The sequence below is a fragment of the Corvus brachyrhynchos genome, unplaced genomic scaffold (assembly GCF_000691975.1).
Source record: "Corvus brachyrhynchos isolate BGI_N302 unplaced genomic scaffold, ASM69197v1 scaffold99, whole genome shotgun sequence".
Lineage (NCBI taxonomy): Eukaryota > Metazoa > Chordata > Aves > Passeriformes > Corvidae > Corvus > Corvus brachyrhynchos.
The window spans coordinates 1467521-1487578 of record NW_008239778.1 but is presented as its reverse complement, the minus strand read 5'-3'; the positions used below and the strand labels follow the sequence as shown (position 1 = coordinate 1487578).

General features: G+C 45.8%; 1 protein-coding gene across 2 annotated transcripts in view; it reads right to left on the bottom strand.

The window, feature by feature from the left end:
* The window catches only part of AP2B1 (adaptor related protein complex 2 beta 1 subunit), a 74826-nt gene extending 58205 nt beyond the window's left edge, over positions 1–16621 (bottom strand). Inside the window, exons 1-4 of one of the 2 annotated variants that reach the window (XM_008640365.2) lie at positions 16473–16621; positions 14400–14505; positions 12308–12443; positions 10470–10715 (exon numbers count right to left, since the gene is read on the bottom strand). In XM_008640365.2, coding sequence (XP_008638587.1) covers positions 10470–10715; positions 12308–12443; positions 14400–14505; positions 16473–16509 — 525 coding nt within the window. In that variant the 5' untranslated portion in view covers positions 16510–16621. The remainder of the gene's footprint in view (positions 1–10469; positions 10716–12307; positions 12444–14399; positions 14506–16472) is intronic. The other variant, XM_008640363.2, reaches the window with a different exon arrangement.
* Between the last annotated feature and the right edge of the window lie 3437 nt (positions 16622–20058).

Below are 20058 nucleotides of genomic sequence, written 5' to 3'. Positions count from 1 at the left end.
TTGTCATTAAACCAATATATTCCAAAGTCATTGCACAGGCACAGTAATGTTGATTGCTTTGCATTTCACACCTAGAGGTCAGAGATAGGATTTTGATCCAAGATTTTATGAATTTCATTAGTTCAATGAGCCTTCTGTTACCAAAATCATTAGCAATCAGTGCTGCTGCTGTCTTCTTCTTGTACTGTTTTAATGAGGAACTTATTAAGATAGGCTGCTTATTCTCCTCATTATTTAATTTGCCTAATTCCTGAATGGTTAATGTGACACAGCATAAAAACGAAGTAATAACTTAATATCATTGTATTTTGGAAGTTTACAAGTGAAGAAAAATCACAAAAGCAACTGAAAAGTTCAAAATCTTTATGGAAAAGCGCTTAGAAAATGAAACTACTTTGGCAAAAAAAATTTGAGTTAACAAAAAAATTTACAGAGCTGAAGTATCAGAGAAAGGGATCTGTCAGTTGTACTGAGGGACAGGAGCTCTGGGAAATACACTCACACTGCCAGGCATTACCTTTGTTGCAGTAATTGATAAATTAGTAACTAAAAGAGAATTACAGAATAGAATTGAGACTGGACAAGACCTCCAAAATCATTGAGTACAATCAATAACCCAGCACTGCCAAGCCCACCACTAAACCACGTCCCCAGTTGCCATATTTAGATGGTTTTGGACACTTCTAGGATGTCCTAAACCCTGGGGCAAGCACAAGTCAAAGCAGCTGTGGTTGTGTTTCCTTCCTTGCAGGGTCCATGGGATCTATCCCAGTGTTTGCCACAGACAAAGGATGCACAGAAATGCTGTTCCCATGGACGGAGAACAGCAGCTCCAACCCAGAGACCAAACCGTGAATGAGGTTTTGCTCTTAGAATCTTTTGGGTCCGTTTTTTGAGTATTAATGTGTCCAACTCAAAGCTGAGGATGGGACACCACATGGCAATCCACTCACAATTCCATTAAAAGCATCCATGAGGAAGTGGCAGAAGGCAAGATGGACTTAGGAACATGGGCTGTGGTCTCCTTGGGCGTTAGAGAAAGGACTGGGAGGGGTTGTGAAACATCTGGTAGCAGCTCAGTCCTGCCAGAGGAGCTGGGATCTACAATCTACAGTCCACACTTAAAGCTGCTCCTCACCTCCCACCTCAGCACCACAGTGACAAGGAGATAAACGAAGTAAAAGGAGATAAGGGAAAGGGTGGGGGATAAATTCGAGCTTTAAGCAATATTTATTAAAAAAAGGACTTGCTGGCGATTTGCACTGAACATATTGATGCGTTATGGTGCTGTGGTATGCCAACAAAAACAATTAGCATCTTCAAGGCTTTTCACACAGCCACAGCACAGCTGAAAGGCAAACAGCTCTCAGGAAGCTGTCCAACACAAACAGTGCTTGGAGCACACACGCTCACCTCTTCCCTGGCACTGCCACTGGCTCCGTTAGGAGCAGGAACATGGAGCAGCACAAGGCAGCACTGCACAATTCCAGCACACTGCTCCTGCTCTGCCAACAGCTCCCACCAAGTAAAAGGTCAGGTCAAGCACTGAAGCATTCCCCACTAAGAGGGGTATCACTCAGGTATGGAAAAAAGTCCATAAAGAACCATTCAACACCAATTGCAGTATTACATCACCTGCTAATCCAGTGTGTGCTTTGGCAGTCATGGAAGTGGCACTGGAAATATTTGGAAAGATGGTTTTTGGCCAAAACCAAAAAACTGCAACATCAAAGCTGAACCTTAAGTCTTCAGCTTGGTTGACACTTCTTCCTTAACACAGCAACACAACATCATGAAGTCCAACTACATTAAACAGCAAGAACAAAGTGTTAAGTCACAAGAAGTTATTTTCTCTTTAAAATAAAAGATGATGGAATTGCTGGGGGACATACAAAAGTAAGCTAAAGCTTTACAAATGGTATAGGACCAAGGAACTGGACAAGTTTCACAGGCTGATGGAAAAAAAAAACCCCTAAGTCTCTTTAGCAAATAAAACATTCTCTCCTTTACAAAACATTCCCCCCATTTTTTTAAATGAGAAACCAACCAGGAGTTGTATAATTTATCCCACAGATTGGAAGCAGTAGACTAAAAGTACATAAAACTAACAGCTGGTGTAATTGTGAGCTCTCAAAAATAATGAAAAAAAGAAGTCAACCCTGTAGCTACAGGTATGTGAGCCCAAACAACTAATGAACAGGAAAAGCTTTTAAAGCTTAAAATTCCAAAACTGCAAAACGCCTCACTTGACTCACAATTAAGAACACCAACTTTAAGCTAAGAGCTACCAGATGAAGATCTGCCTAAAAATCCCCCAGAAAATAAAAATGCAGAGCAGATTGAAGAATTAATAATAATTAATAATAATAACAGATCCCTGGCTTGTGGATGTAAATCAGTTCACCCTGGGTACATTATGACATTATTCAAATGTAGCCACAGCAACATCCCTTTGGAGCACAGATGAGCCAAATGACAATAAACCTGCTTTTGGCTGGAATTGCCCAATAAATTTAGGCTCTCTGAGAAGCATCACTGAGATGAGGAGAACTAAAATCTCCCAGGCTCTTATTAAACAAAACCAACAAACCCAAACCTCTACACTCACAGCTTTAACAAGAACCCAACATTTTTAAATCCACCTCCAGACAAACTCCCTCTGCAGCCAGAGAGACCAGACCCGACCTCGCGGGAAGCTGCAGAGGTAGGAGCACTCTGATTTCCAAGAGATTCCTTCTGGCAGCTCAAACCTTTAGCTCAGAGCAAATGGTATAAAACACAGCACCAGGGAGGGAAGGGGGTGGGTGAAAACCTGTGTGTCTGCCTGGCAGCCCACATGGAAAAGCTTTGCAGGGGCTGGGGGGACAGGAGGGAAGCTTGGCACATCCAGAACGCCAACCAGTTGAAGCAATCAGATTATTTCCCTAGCATCCCAGGCTAATTGGAAATTAAACCAAGTGTGTAATGGAGTTAATGAAATACAACATTCTGCTGCTTAAAACAGGAACCTCTGGCTCGCCACGCTGTTAAAAAGAAGCAAAAATGAACAAAAAGGAGGAAAAATGAAGGGGCTCAGAGAAGAGGCTGAGGCTGCTGCCCTGAAGGGAGCCAGGCACCGTGAGACATTTCTGAGAATGGAGAGGTGCTGACATTTCAAAGAGCATTTTGGGCTTGCATGGTCCATCTGTGTCATTAAGCACAGACCCCCAGATGGGAGATTCAGAGCATCCATCAATGGGTGTTTCACTGAGCCACTCATTTTTATGACCACGCCGTGTGCCCAGAAGGTCCCTAAGAGGTGCTCTCCAGAGAACATGACCCCTAATCCTGTCCACGTCGTAACTTTTATCTCCAAGCCCTCCTTACTTTGCTTCCCTAGAAACAGCCCAGGAACCATTAACATTTCTTACTTTACAGAAGAAATTCTTCCCTGTGAGGGTGGGGAGGCCCTGGCTCAGGTTGCCCAGAAAAGCTGTGGCTGCCCCATTCCTGGAAATGCTGAATGGGGCTTGGAGCAACCTGGGATAGTGGAAGGTGTCCCTGCCCATGGCAGTGGATGGAACAGGAGGAGTTTAAAGGTTCCTTCCAACCCAAACTCTTCTGTGATTCAATGACTATAAAATGGCTCAACCATGCAAGTCAGAGAGCCCTGATGAGCCTCTCACACTGTCAATGCTTGTTTATATGTACAGACATAAATTAAAACTCTGGGAGACTCACACATTCCCAGTTCCTGATCACATCCCAAAAAACTTCCTGGTGGGGAAGACCTCCTGGCTTGCTTTTTGCAAGTGGGCTGAATTTTCATGGAGGTGGCAATAGAAGGAAAGTTATGTGCTATACTTCCCACGGCATGCTTGCCCTAACTGGGTTTTGCACTTCCCTGCAGAAAAATGGCACTTTGTGGCAGACTAGAACATCACTCCTGCTCTCATATCCTTGCAAAAATCAGATGTGTGAGCTGTAAGGCAGGGAAACATGCTTCCCCCAGCTGTTGAAGCTCTTGTAGTAGGTGGGCAAGAAGCTGTTCAGGGATGGCTCCATCACAAGGGGCTTCTCCTTGGCACAGCTGAGCCCCCAGTGCAGGAAATTCAACTCCACAGGAAGACACAGAGGGTCTGCAACTCTCTATTCTCCTTCCAGAAATCCCTGTGGTCTGATCCTAGTCTGGATCAGGCACCTACCACACATACAAGGAAGGTTTTGCTTTATTTTTTTGCAGTTTTCCTTGCAGAGGTCCTCGCTGGCACCACCCAGTGGCAAATGTGTTGTCTCTGATCTGAGCAAAAAGCACCAGCTAAGCACCAAATTCTTTACAGAGCCCTAAAAAGGGGGGTGGCGAAATTACAGAACATCACAACCACAAAATTATCTGACAAATGGTGCTTGTCAATAGCTAGAAGTGTCTGTTCCAATGGAAAATAACACAAAGACACATATCAACAAAATCCCCAGCACACTGATTGATGTTAGAGATCCTGGAATGATCTGGTCAGCAAGACTAATGCTTTGGAAATCAGGCACATACTGGTGGCTGTAATTGGAAGGAGACAAGTCTCTGATGGATGAATTTGTCAATTAAGCTTTACAAATGAGGGGTCTGGGAAGACAAACTCTGGAGCCATGGAAATTCACAAATTATCAAACTCATTGCTTCTCTGCCAGTGCTGGAAGAGCACAGCTTTGAGGGAAGATGCTCAAGACCTGTATCCTTATACCAAAACCAGCCAACCAAAAACCCAAGTCTCACATGCATGCTTGAGATTCCCTCAGATCTCCTTAGGATGACAACCTGTAGAAAATACCTGCTCAATAAGTGAGATTCCTCTGCAGGAGCTGTTGCAGGAGCTCATTCCAAAGCCAAAGCTGGTTTCACCAGTAGAACAAGGGGGATCAGAGTGGGAAACCAGATTTGTGCCACCAATCACAGGTGGCAGCTCTCCCTTTTTCCCCTACTTTAAGTCTTTGCCTGCTGCAACACACAGCTGTTTTCTGCACTGCCTGGCAATCTCCCACATTTCCTCTCTCAAGCATCCCACCACACATGAACACAGCCACTGTTTAGACAGGCTCCTCCATAGCTTCTCCCTATCTCTGTCCCAGCTTCTTGCTGCTGTTGGCTGCACAGTTTACCAAAAGCATTGCTCTTCCTCCTGGGCAGCCTGAAGTAAACAGCAGAAGTATCCATTAGAGAGCTCCAAAGTGACACCATCACTCTTCAACAGCCCCAAGCAACGTTCTCACTCACTGCAATATATCCATCACTAGGTAAAAGAAATTCCACCCACAAATGCCATCAAGTGTCTCCCAGAAGGAAATATTATCTCCACTTGCAGCAAAAACATTATGAAAAAACCCCAAACCACACACAGGACCAATTCAGGCATGGTTGGAGGACTTCAAGATCCAGTCTGTATCTGCAACACCTTAAAAAGAAGGATGTTTTTCATCCAGAGGGACAGAGGTCATCCTGGAGCAGCCCCAGGCTGATGAGATGCTGCAGAGCCCACAGCTCCCAGCAATACTCAGCTCCATACTGGGATATGAATTTTCAAGTCCTTACAACCTTCATGAGCAGGAATCATGAATTCATCCAGCAGTGACAGCTCACTCCTCCCACTAGAAAAAACACCAGCTGCAGAGGGAAAACACACGGCTGGGAGAGGCCCCATGAGGAACAAGTGATCTCCTCTGCCCAGGGAGAAGGTGGTGTTCCACTCCCTGTTGTGTAAGACAATTCCCACTTCCCTGACTGCCTCCCATAAATTCTTTTTGGGACTCAGGGGATCACCAGTTCCTCAGCAAGGGGTACTTTTCTCAGCTTTATTACACAAAGAGGGATAAAATTCCTGCAGAGGACAGGCCCAGGAGGCAAAAGCTCCTTTTGTTTCTAAAGAGGCTCATTCCTCAGAGCATCATGTCAAAGACATTCTGCTTGCCAGCTAGTAGGAAAAATAAAAGGAAGATCATCTTCCTCTACAGGGTCATCCAGGAAGCTCCCCCATACACACTGAAGTTCTGGCAGAGAAGGAACCCTACATCCCTTGCAGGCACAGCAGGAGAGCACCATGATCTCTATCTACAGGTTTTTAGTCTCACCTGTGAGCTGTGGGAACTCAATACTGCTGGAGGGAATTCGGATCAGATCAAGGTGGACCTCACCACCTCCAGCTGTCAGATCTCAGATTCCCTTCTTAGTGTGGTTAATGCTAAAGGCAAAAAACCGCCCAGGTACAAGAGAGTTTAATTACACTCCACACACTTGGTGCATTTACTCATCAGTTATGTGATCTCAGGTTACTCTGTGCTGAGTCACAGCAGTGTTTCTCCCAATAAATTGTGATGTAGAGGGTAAACACAGCACAGTAAGTCTGTACAGCTCACAAAAACACAGCAGCAGAACAGCCACACCTGAAAAACCTTGGAGCCAGCACGAGGAAGAAGAAATGCTACAGGAAGGAATTAAAAACTGAACAGAACCTAGGAAATAACAGGGAGAAGGTGACATCAGTTAACTTAAGCCATGTGGATAACAGATAGATTGGCAAGGAATCTATTCCATGAGTTAAAAGTTACCTTAGAAGGTCAAGGATTGAAAATATTTGGAGAGAAAGGTTGTTCCACTCAAATATTAAAAGACCAGTCTGGCTTTAGATGGATTTCCTCTCATGTTTTTCTGCTAATATTTACATTCCTGAAGAAAACCAAGCGCAGGGATAAAAACCAGGAGAGAAGTAGTTACAAGATAAAGTGTCTAAAGATGGTCAGCTTTCGTTCTGCTTTCAGCTGCTGCCATCTCGTGGTCTGCTCTCCCTCTCCTGGGCTCAGCACTTCCCATGCTCCACGGAGGAGCAGTCATTGGATGGAAGTCAGAAAGGCCAGACCAAGACAGCATCAGGAAAAAAAAATAATAATAAAACAAAGGTTTTTCCACGACTTCAGAGAACCTCTGGCCACCAGTAGGTGTGAAACACTCCTACCTCTCTCCCCTCACTATTACCTACTGCTGCTGCTGGGTGTGAACAGAGTTCTGCAGTAACCCAGAATGCACAAAAATCTCCTTTGGGAATCCTGTTTTTGTTAGAACATGAGGATTAAGGGAGAACACACTTCTGAGCTGCATTATACACGGGTTACCAGCAAGAGAGGTGCTAAGGACTGAGCAAGTGCAGCTGCCCAAGGCAGCCAGGCCCCAGCTTTATATTCCTCCAGTCCTGCTTCTGCTGAGCTTCACGTGCAGAAATGCAGGGTGAAAAAAGGATGGATTTGCCTCAAGACAGCTTTGGGAAGGAGTAAGATCAAAGGCCAGCCACAAACACTTCAGACCCGTCTGTAAAACGAGATTAAAGACTTCTTCACAATCAAACTTCTGCAGTGCAGCTGAACCCTGCCCTTGTAGGGGTTTTTGGGCCATTGCCTGCACAAGACATCTCAGATAACTCTGCTGTCATGTCAAAAGCCACCAGCCCACCTGGTACCTTGCCAGATACATCCACATCAATATCTATGCAACTAGAAATTTGAATTAATTCACCCAGAGGATGCACCTGCACCAAAAAAAAAAAAAAAAAAAAAAAAAAAAAAATCACTTTATGGAACTAAGGCCACATCCTGACAACAAAAAACCCAGATAAAAAGGGGAAAGAACCCAGGCTGTGCACCTACAGCACCTCAACAGGACTTCAACACCCTGAACATCCCCAAAGGCTGCTGGTTTATTAACACAGAATAATGCCACTAGTCCAAAAATACAGGAAAAAGAAGAACAAACCCAAAATGTTTCTGACAAGGTCACCTCCAACTTAGTCAGACAACCCTACGATGAAGGTGATCTGAGCCCAGAGAAAAATGCACCCTGATCTCTGCACAATTCTGAGGCAATTAGTGAGCCACAGATGGAGATGTTCCTCTACCAAGCACCCAGCTAAAACGCTTAGAGCTTGCTCATGTGCTAGAGGCAACCAATTACAAAGCCATAATAAAACCCTTCTTGAAGACTATTTTTCAGCTGCAGCCTTTTTTAGCTCCAGCTCAAAATCCTCATTTCTCAGAAGAGAGAACAAGTGTGGATTTCCCATCTAAAAAAATCTGCTTCATTAAGTATCTAATGTTGCCCATTTCCACAAGCCATCAAAAGAGGAGAAACATTTATAATATAAATATGAATGAGCTTGGCTAACAGGTTGCAATGATTGAGATGCACCATTTACAGAGGAATAGGCCATCAGAATACATCCAGCTGTACCCTTCCTTCCAGCAATCTTTCTTTTGATAGCCAATTTCAAGGAAAAATAGCTTAATAAATATCAACTTGAACACAAATATAACTTAGCTGGCAATCACAATTCAAGGTCATCAGGAACTGAAGTTTCACAGGGAGAAAGCAGCAATGAGGTGGATGGTTTGACCAGGAAGATGAACCTCAATGAGGGGTGGATAATTCCTGTACTTTTGAGGCAATCGCTGTGCCACAAAGGCACGAATTGCAGAGGATCAACTTAACTAGAAGGAATGTCTTTTTCTACTCAAATTGTAACCAGGTTAAATATTGTATTAATTCAGCAGCTCTGAGAGCCTCAAGCCTTTGATAAAATCTCTCCCCATGCACCCTTAAAAAGCAAAAATATGATGCCCGATCTACAGTAAAACCTGGGAAACCAGTACACAGAACACCAGAATCCTCTCAAAGCCTGCAGATCTGAAAACACACCCCAGGCCTCACCATCACCATCACTCCTCCAAATTGCATTTTCCTGCTGTGAATGCTCAGTTTTGGAAAGATCAGGTGAGTACAACATGAGGCAGGTACTGTGACCCTGCACAGCTTCAAGAGAGCTGTCCCAGCCCACCCTCATTACCACCAAGGAGCTCATGAGTTTTCCTGATGTTTTATTAGGAGCCCTGTGCTACTTTTGGAGGTTTATTTAGCAAATGGAGCACACACTGCCCTTTGGTATTTTCCCTCTTCTCTCCATTCATTAAGTCAATATGAAGTTGATGCACGTTTTAAATACATATCTGTGCTCTCCTGTCAGCCAATGGTTCATTTACCAAACCACTGAGCTCCACAGAGATCAACAAGCACAAAGGGCAAGCAAAACCTTGTTATTTCTCCTGAAGTACCACATCTCTTCATCCAGAGCTCTTCAACTCATATCCATGTGGCTGTAATCAGAACAAAATCAGAGCTGGAACCAAGGCTGGGAGAAGAGGAGGTTCTGCTCCTGCTGCTTGAGAGCTGCTGAACACGATGGCCAGCACTGAAGTGGAACTAAAGAAGCCCAAGCAAGTCCCTTCAGAGGCTGCAAGGCACACCCTCCACATTGAATTGGAACAGCAGGTGTTTCTCTCTATGCCCCAGAGTTGCCTAGACAAAGAAAGCATCTTCAAGTAATCATCAATATTCACACAGGAGCCTGGCATAAGAAAAAGAATCAGGCAGGCAGATAAAAAGAACAACTTGTAAAAGAGCTGGACATCAGAGCAAAGAGGCGTCTGTATCTCCTCAGAGACAGCACCACTCTGACTGCTGCCTGTGACAGTCAGACACCAAGTTTTACTGCCTCTAGGAAGTCTTTCAAAGAGCAATCAGCAGCCTTCACTCTCCTCCCAAAGGGGATGGCACCTTATCACCTGCACTTGGTTTACCTGAGGTGCCCAAAGACAGCTCCAGCAGGACAGAAATTCTGTGGTTTGACTCATGCAGCATAGAAAGAGCTGTTAGACCTGCCCTAATAATGTGAGATTGTCTTTAAGCAGAGTCTGTGCTCTAAAAGAGCTAAAAAAGTAGCAGTCATCCTTAAACTCTGAGTTAAACTGAGCTGCAGAAGTTTTCTTCCCTACTAAGGGGCAGGATGATATTGGTATGCTCCCTGGATCCCAGCAGGAAATAGGAAACAGTATTGAATGAAAGGATGATGCAGTGGGGCACTTCAATTCCTTGGCCACCACCTTCTAGTCACAAAATAATAGCAGGAGACACCTGGCTTGGAAGTGGACCCTTCATCAAGCATAATTAAATGCTGATTTAGCAGGTAATTTATTCCTGTGAAATTCTCAGTCATGATCTCCACCTCTGCTCTGACCACTCATTTAACTTTATTAAAAACATTAGCATCGATTTTCTCCACTCATTACAAGCCAGTGGATTTATCTGCATTAGCAAATGAATTCATCCCAACTCTTATTCCAAGAAGAGCCAAAGCCTGCACGAAAGCAAGAGCTCCAAGCTGTCACCAAGGGAGCAGCATCACGTATTTCTTGCTCTTCTGACTCACCTGGCCAGGAAGTTACACTTTTGCAGCACTCAAGACAGCCAAAAGCACAAACAGATCAAACTAAAGAATATATTTCCTGTTTTCTGAGGCAACAAGTGTTCTCTAACCAACAGAATCACGCCAGTGAAAAACCTTTTACGTTTCTGATTATCAAACAACACAAACTCAAGCAATGTGCTGGGAATACATTACCATGGGATTGGAGTCTGCAATCAGGTCACGCAGGGAATCCAGGAATCCTTGGTCCTCCACCATCTGGGCATTGATGTCGTGCAGCTTGGCCACGCAGACAGCTGCAGTTTTCCTCACGTAGGGGTCCTCATCCTTCAGACACTTGCGGAGAGGCTCGCACAGGTACTCCGTGATTTTATCCACGCGGATGCAGCCCATGGTGCGCACGGCCAGGGCACGGATCAGAGGGTTTGGGTCTTCACAGTCCTGCACCAGAACAGAAACAAATCTGCACCAGCAGCCACTGATTCCCTGCAGCCAGAACCAGGCTGCTCTTACCTAAGAAGCATCTCTCTGATTACACGCTAAGAGCCAGGCAAGTATTTCAGATCAGGGATAATGTTGCTGCTTCACAGACACATTTCACACTGTCTCAAGATGTTTCCATCTTGTAAAATTGTCATCTTGGTGTCCCTTCGTTCTCTCAGCAAAGCTGCTTTCAACATGATCCAACAGCTAAGCTGGAGAGGCAGCTCTCAGCACCAAAAATGCACCACAGATAACCCCCAAGACAAAGTAATTCACTGATTTCCAACCTTCCTGGTTTAAAGGAGCAAGAGATGTAATGGGAAAAATCACAATGCAACAGTCATCAAGGCCTATTTCTTAAAGGCCAAACACAAACATCCCTGAAGTTACAACATGTGAAGCACTAAAGCAAAGGCTGCTCTAGAGGTGCTTTTCTGAAGAGGAGAAAGAAAAAGCAGACAGGAATATAACATTTGGAACTTCAAGACTACATAATTTCCCATATATCCAGTCCATCTACATCTCTGGGCTCTCTGAAATCAGCCTGTAAAGGGATGGCTACAGAACAACCTACAAAAGCATTTACCTGTCACTGTCCAAATTTCCTGCAGCTGAAAAACTACTCTTAAAGCCTCCAAGAGAAGTGACACGTCCTACCAGTGCATTCCAAACCTTGAACTGGGAACTGTGTGTGAAGTGCTGAGTTAGTGCAGGCCAGTGTCAACACTTGCTCTTCACTAACATCTGTCCCTCAGTTTGCCAAAAGGGACACCAGACTTTTCCCTGTAGGGCATGAGATGGAAAATATCATTTTGTTAGTCCATTCTAACAGAATAACACTTTAAAGACAGACAATATTCCTTCCAGAGAGGAATACAGGGACATCCTCTCTGGCCAGAGGAGCAGACCTGCTCTCAGCTTAGATCTTCTCACCTCTTTCTGCCTCAAGAACCACAAGAGAAACTTGAAACTCAGCCCCATTCCCCAGTGTCTCAGATTTTAAAACACTCTAAGAGGAGTCTCAAACTTCTTCTAAGCACTGGGTTTTATCTTGCACAACACGGGACTGAAATAACATTTCCTAGATAAGGAGAGGCAACCTGACAACAGAACTAAAGGCAACACAGCAATCAGGCTGTTGTTTTCCCAGCGAACTGTCTCTCAGTTTCACCAGAGATAAAGCTTTTCCACACAGAGCACAGCTGAAACATCCAAACAGGAAGTTTGATATCCATGTCTCAGATACTACAAAGGCTGGAAGATGAAACAGATAAAATCTGTTTTCCAATACCAGAAGTTGGTAAAACAATAGAAGCAGCTTTCCCTGGAGCAGGCTCTCTCACAGCCACTTCCAGGGGTGCTGAAGTCATCTCCTCTGCAAAAACCAGAAGGAACAAGTGAGAGAAAGGACCCAGATCTAGTGGATTCAGCACCCTCCTCTATGAGCCCAGCCCCAAAGCAGAGCTAAAGCTCCCAAAGGTTGATGGACAAAGATATGCTGGCAGCCACTGTGCTGGACCCGTTTCTGACGTGCCAGGGGAGCAGGTTACCTTCACAAAGCTGTTGACAGCCATGATGGCCATGTCTGGCTGGCTTTTGGCATAGTTCATCAGGTACAGGTAGACCAGTTTCTTCAGCTCCAAGTTGTCAGTCTGCATGCAGTTAACAACATCAGGGAACAGAGAGCTGCACAGACAATGCAAGGATAAAATCAGAGAATTGGTTAGGTTAGGAAAGACCTGCAGTTCCCCCAGCACTGCCACAACCATGTCCCCAGGTGCCACATCTACACACCTTCTAAAGCTCTTCCAGGGATGGTAACCCCACCACTGCCCTGGGCAGCCTGTTACAATCCCATCCGAACCTCCCAGGCACAACTTGAGGTTATTTCCTCTCATCCTGTAACTTGTTACCTGGGAGAAGAGACTGACCCCCACCTACACCCTCCCATCAGGGAGTTCAGAGAGTGAGAAGGTTCCCCCTGAGCCTCCTTTTCCCCAGGCTGAGCCCCTGCTGCTCCCTCAGCTGCTCCTCATCAAACTTGTGCTCCAGCCCCTCAATGCTTTTTTGTCATGAGGGGCCCCAAACTGCTCCCAGGATTTGAGGTGTGGCATCACCAGTGCCCAGCACAGAGGGACAATCACTGCCCTGGTCCTGCTGGCCACACTATTCCTGATACAGGCCAGGTGCCATTGGCTCTCTTGGCCACCTGGGCACACACCAGCTCATGTTCAGCCACAGATGAGCAGCACCCCTAGGTCCTTTTCCAGCTTTCCAGCTGCTCTTGCCCACACCTGGAGTGTTCCAGGGGTTGTTGTGACCTGAGTGCAGGACCTCATATCATGGAGCCTCACACTCCTGGCCTCAGCCCATGGATCCAGCCTGTCCAGATCCCTCTGCAGAGCCTTCCTGCCCTCCAGCAGACCCACACTCCCACCCACAAGATAAAAGAGTGAGGTTGCATGGCATGCAGAGGGGATAGTAACAATATCAAGGAAGCCAGAAAAACTGCAGTTCCATTTTAAGCACCCTGCTGTTTAATGAAAGGTCACCTTCCCTTTCAAAGCAGTTTGCAATGACTTTTATAATAATCATTTCATCTCTTCTGTGGCTTTAACATAAGAAGAGGTGAAAACTAATGTAATTTCTAAAAGTGCTTTAACTGGGGAGTTCACCAAACAAGAAAACTCTACCATGCCAGGCCTGGAAATGAACCTACAAGAGAAAAAAAAAGTTGCTTTAAAATGTTTTGGTCCTGCAGGACACTTCTGAAGAACCTGCCAGATTTCAGACTAGTAAAGCCCAGAGGGATTAGAAGCTTAAACACTGACAAGCTGGATTTCACTCAAATGTCAAGCAGCCATCTGTAAACAGCACTGCAGAATAACATAGGAAGTTACACAAAGATTCTGCAGCTGCCAGGTTTGCTGTGGGGATCTAAAGGTGAAGGATAAGTGCTGCTGGCAAAAAAGATTAGGGTTTTTTTCCCTTCCAGTTTATATGTTCCTTCATTCTATGATGAAGTCATGATGCTAAATTTGCAACCTTATATTGATTTCCGTGGCAACAGACAACGCTGCCATGAATCCAGAATTACTGACTCTCTGCTAGGCTCTGGGAACAGGAGAAGCTGGAAGGGAGAAAGCATTCACTCCAACAGGTTTTTCTGGTTGTCTCAGAAAACAATGTTTGGGACAGTGCTGCAGAGGTAAATGCCAGTGTCCTTCAGCTGCAGGAAGACACAGGTTCAATTTCAAAATCACGCATTTTAACATGTAGCTTCAATTTATGCTGTGCTAGATAAGGCTAAGAAAAACTTGGAATTACCTTTGTAACACTAAAACCCAGGACAGGAAGCAGCAAGAAAACATCATCTAAAGTGACCTACAAAATGGCCGAATTCTGGATCTGTTTTAAATAAAAAGGGCTCTCGGCACTGAGCTAAGCCCACACTGCAAACAGTTGTTTCTCTTGCTTTCAGTGACAGGAAGGAGCTCAGGAAACCTGTGATTTGGGCACAGTACAGACAAGGACACAGCCATCCTCACCAAGGTGCCAAACTCAGAGCTGCTCCACCAACATGTGTTACTACACCTGAGTCTCAGGACAATCTGAGCTGCCACAGGTACAAGCTGCTTTTACCTGACATCCTTCCCCACAGTCATGGCTGCAATAACCTTCTTTACAGCTTCTTTCCTCTTCTCTTTCTTTTCATTGTTGAGTTCAGCCTTCAGTTCAAAAATCTCTCCTGGCAGAAGACAAAAAAACCAGACTGAGCCTCTCAGGAGAAGAAAAGGGTCTTGTTTTAGGGGTAGTTCAAGGGTGAGTTTTTGCTTCCTTGGCCTGTCATTGCAATAAAACTGGTCCAGCACCACTTGGAAGCTGTCAGACTTTATGGAGACCATGGTTCACTGAGAAGCAAAGCTGCAACACTCAAGGGACTGATATGACTACACCTTGCAGAGGAAAATGCCATGAACAAGAAGCATGCTGCGTGTGGCAGCTCTCCCACTCCCAGGACACCAAATCACATCCCTGGAGCGTCTGTTTCTCTGAGGCAACCATTACATAACCAGGATGAAAAGATATTTGGAGATGCCAGATTCGTGCCTGCAAGAAACAACCTAAGCTAGGAATTTTGCCCAGACTTTTTAAGTTTTGCTCATCGTTGCCTGCTTCCTGAGAAAGCTGGAACAGGGCCCAAATGTTGTGGGACACAGTGGCTGAAACAGCAAAAACGTGTGTTTAATCCAGTGAAAAAAGCTAAAAAGACAGAGCTACCACTAACAACAGCTGCATGTAACACAGCTTTCCTGGATTCCAAGGTTCCCAAATCAGCCTTTTCCATGATTTATTCTTCCAGGTATTACTGTGTAGAAAGCCACTTCAGGCTGGGTCACCCAAGTGGCAAAGCAAGTTTATAAACTAAAGCAACATGTGCACAAGGCTGTTTAACAGGCCTGTTCCAGACAGAGCCAGTGGTATGAGAAGGATAATGCTCCCAACAGACAGACAGACAGCTTTCCTCAGCAAGGACAGCCAGCATTCCCACCGGGAGCCACAGCCTGAGCACACATCACCAACATCAAAATATCCCTGACGAAATTCTAGCACCAACTTTCAATCCCTACACTTGCTCCGAGCAGCAGCACTAATTAAACCCTGACACAGAGAGACTATCAGAGACTCCAAAAAAGAAGAGAAGCTGCTGCAGTGCAGAGACCACTCGTTATCCCTCCTGCCTGAGGAAGAGCCTGGCATTACTCACCCAGAGCTTGTGCCCTGGAGCAGAGCTGAGCCAGCTCCAGCCCTCGCACAGCCCAGACTGGCTCCCTGCAGCCAGCCCTTAAAAACCTGCCTTTAGCTCTGAACTTCAGAGCTGCTCCTTAGAAAGATGTCAACTGCATTAGCTTCATTTATGAGCTCATGGTGAAGCTTAATGACACACAAATAGATCAACAGTGTGGGTTTTTTCACTGGCAAGCATTCAGAGGGAGCACCCAGCCATTCTGCAAAGGAGAGGTTAATGCCAACCATTTTCCACATCTACTGGAGAACGATCAGGCTTAAACTGCACTCAGCAGGTGTTTTATTCAAGAACAGGTTAGAAAGTCTGCCTGGGACAGTGTCAGCAGAACAACCCCTGCTCTGAAACAGCTGAATGAGTAAAATAATCCCAAAGATCCTTTCCAGGCTTCCCATTTTTAAGAGCAGCAGTTTGTCCTGAGGTGAGATGACCACCACACCTGCAGTAAAGGCACAGGAAAGTCAAACAGAGCAGCTGCAGCTTTGGAGAAAATGGCAGCAGGAAAACCCATTATGTTTGCTTGATGTACATATCCAAAATATTAAAGTCTTCACATCAACTTAATCCTGTGGTGCCCAACTTAACAACCACCCTTAGTCTGGCACTTGTTAGCCTATAACCAAAACTTTCTCTCTGACCAGATCTGCACTCATATCCCAATGTTTTGCTTTCTGATCCTTGAAAAGGCAGAAATTTGGGTCATTTTGTGCATCATAAAACCTTATAATACCCCAGTTTTGTCTTTTGTCACCATGTGACCTACTTTGGAAGTTTCTCCCTGGATGATTAAGAAGAGAAACAGGGACAGAGCTACCAGAAAAGCACAAGTGCTCCTGCATGCAGTTAAAAAAGCTGTGTAAAAATAGCCACCCACCACCTCCAATCCACTGCACCAGCTCAACACCAACCTTTTTTATTGGTCGTGAAGTATTTGGAGTCCGTCATGGTTCCAGTTCCTTAAAACACCTGAGAATAAGAAGAACAAGAAAAGAACGAGTCAGCTCCGAATGCTGTTTGGTGGCAACACCCAGTTTGTGAGGCAGGAACTCGATGGTTGGTGAGCGAGGCAGGAAGCAAAAAGCTTCACATCCACAGGCACGAGTTCCCCAATCTTCATCGTGCACCTGCTGCTGGTATTCCTTGGCAAAGCCAGGGATTTAAAGGGCTTGGTAAAAACACAACAGTGGTGCTCAGCCCAGCTTCCCAAATTCTCAAGTCTCAGCAGGCAAAAGGCATTTTTTTAACTCCTTATAATCAGCAGAGGCTGGTATGCTCTGCAGCTGTCTTTCCTGGGTACACAGATTCATTTTCCAAGGAAAAGCACATCCAGTGTCTCGCCTGGCAGTGAGAAGTCCATGCTTCACACAAAGGAAACTGTCATCTCCCCCTAACGATATCTGCCTGTGCTGCATCTTGATGGAAGGCACAATTAACCCCACTTGCAACACCCACCCCAGGCCTTTTCATTCCTTTCCCTCCTTTTGTTCCCAAGAGATGCAAAACAGTGGTTTTTTGAAAAGAAAAGCCATTACTTTTCAGTTCTCTCAAGCTTGAAATTGAAATATTTCTCTGCCAAGATCTGACATCCCACCTCTGAGACACACACACAAAGCTCATTATTTCAGTGCTGCTCCGCTTTTTTTTCTGTGGACAGGATGGAAAAATGCTGTTGGAGTAGCAAGTGCTCAGCAGAGCCATGGGAGTGGTCTCACCAGCACTTCTCTTGCCCCACAGAACTAAATTAATGCCTTGGAATACAGGGATTGCCCAAACATATGTGGATATCCATCATTTTATTCTTACAATTGCTAGCTTTGTGACAAATATAAAACAATTTTCCAAACAAGCAGAGGAGGGGGCAGTTTTACTGCTTTTGATGAAAGTCTGTATCAATGCTGGGAACTATGACCCTAAAACCATCTCAAAAAGGATTTTATCATTTCTTTCCTCCTTTTTCTATTTTTTTGCCCCAATTCCCCTTTTCTTAATCGTTCCATGACCTTAAAGGCTGCCAGCAAAGCAGTAAATCATCTGTTCCCTAAATGCTGCCTGTCCTGCCTCTCTAAACCCTGCAGGTCTTGCTGGCTCAGCAACAAAAGGACCAGCACAGCTTTGAACTCCAGGACTGCCCAGCAGTGCAATCAGATTGTTGTTCCTTAACCCTTTCCCTCCTCATCCCTTCACCAGCCCCAATGCCAGCACCATTCCTTTTCCCCCCATCCACCTGGATCAGTTTAACACCTCAGCAGTTGAATTCCCAGCAGCAGCTGAGGGGTAACACCCCAATTTCCAGCCCTTTCTCGTGGCAGTGCTGGGGTCGTCCTGCCCAACATCTGGATGAGGAACAACCTGTTGCTTTTCCCAGCTTCCTGGAGCTGCTGCCTGCCTGGCTGCCACCTCATCCAATTAGGCTGAATTACTGAGTTTGGTGTGATTTCTCTCCCTTTCTGTTCCCGCTGAGCTGGAGATCAAACTACGCCTGGAGACAGCTCTGGAAACACATTCCTCCTGCAGAGGAGCTTTAACCTCCTTCCAAAACAGAGGCTGGGTTGGAAAAGCCACGGGAGCCACAACGAGTGCAATTTTTCCAGCAAAAATCTCACAGCTCCCCCTGAAAGCAGAGGCTGCTGTGGCGCTTGTTTTGTAATTAAAATCAGAGTCTGTGCTCAGCTGCAATGTTACTGCTGACAGAGTCCTTCGGGTTTGAGCCTGGCTTAAAAGGAAGACTTAAAATGTTTTTCTCAACTGGAGTATTTGGCAGAGTGCCATGCAAAAGCATTGAACGTGGCCTCGATGTTCTTTGTTTGCGGTATGTGGGGATTTGTCATCCAGGGTCATGTCTCAGCTGAGCTACTCTAATACAGCTTTAGCTGGGGCCAGAGCAGCAGATTAGAGAGAAAAATCGAGGGAAAAAACCAAACCCAAACGCCATAAACATCAGCCCAGTTGCATAAAGCTACACCCAGAGAGGAAGGAACCTTGCTGAATTTCAGAGGCAGCCGTTAAACCCCAAGAACGGGATATTTTGTTGCTTTTCTCCTTTCAGTTACTGTTGTTTTTCTCCTTTCATATACTTGGAAACATGAAGAATCCTAGAAACACCCAGACAGGGCCAAGCACAGCCCAAGTCTTTACAACCTCCTTCAAAAGATGTAAATGAGAGCTGACTTAGGTGCAGCACAGGATAAAGCTCTTTTTCTCACACAGATTGCTACTTCGTGTGTGTCAGAGCTTGCTTTGCACACTGTTCAGAGACAGCCTGCCAGCATCACTGGGTATTATCTCATCACTAACAATCTCAGCATGCTTTACAGCAAATGGAACCAAAACAGCCCAGATAATTAAAACACTGCTCTTTGTGTGACTGCAGAAAATGCCAGCTTCTTGGACACCGAGGAGAGCCAAGGTAGATGATAACATCACAAACAGCCTGGTATTTTTAGAAGAAGAATCTACTTCAGATTGCCCCCTCCTCACTATTGTTCTGTGCCCAGCACTTGCTAAGATGGAAACAGGTAAGAGGTGGTCAAAGCTGACAGCAAAAGGCTCCTCCTGATCCAACGCCAGCAAACAAGAAGAAATTAAAAAGAGGAATGAACGGCTCCAGAAAGCTCCAGCAATGCTTAATGCTATAAACAGTGGCTTGACATTTCAATGCAGACTGAACCAAGGCAAGATAAGCCTCCTCAGCCCAAAACCATGCAGAAAACCTGACCCTGTGTCTGACCAACACCTGCTTGACCCCACAGACGACTTCAGTCAGCCTGACCCGCTCCCCAGCACTGATCTCACACAGGAAGGTGGCAGGTTTAAGGGCCTTGGGATTGAGCCAAGCTCCTGGACACTGAAACCATCAATCCCTAAATCTCTCAAGTGATCCCTGGTTTAACTCCAGTGTAAGTGGTGCCACCCATTTTTCCTGGAAAGCCTCTCAAGGAGCTGCATGACAGCCCAAGCGTGGCCCAGGGCCACTGGAGAAACAGGAAGATAAACAGAACAATGGTAGGTGGATGGCAGAGGAAGAGCTGTGCCTGCAGCTCTGAACTTGTGCTGGTGCAGGGATTTTTTTTCCATCTTGGGGACCAAACACCCCCTTGGTGATCCTCATTCCACCTGCTCCTCCTATCACCTCCCCATTCCATGGAAGCCCCATCCCAGCTTTGCTGCCAGCCCCTCCCACCCCTCCAGCAGGTCTCCCAGTATGCATCCACACTCCTGACTGGCATCCCAGTGCCCCCTGTTCACCTCAGCACCATTCCCCAGATCTCTCTCAGTATCCCCCAGCTGCAGGAGCATTCCCCAGCAATCCCAGTTCCCCTCCCCAGCACCACCAGCCCCAGCAGTGCCTGCCAGTCCCTCTCAGCACCCAGCCCTTATCCCTGCCTGGTCCCACCAGTATCTCAGGAACTTACTGTGCTCATTCCCATCCCACCGAGCCCCACCCCAGTCCATCCCCCAGCACCCCCACCCTCACCCCAGCCCAGTGCCTCTACT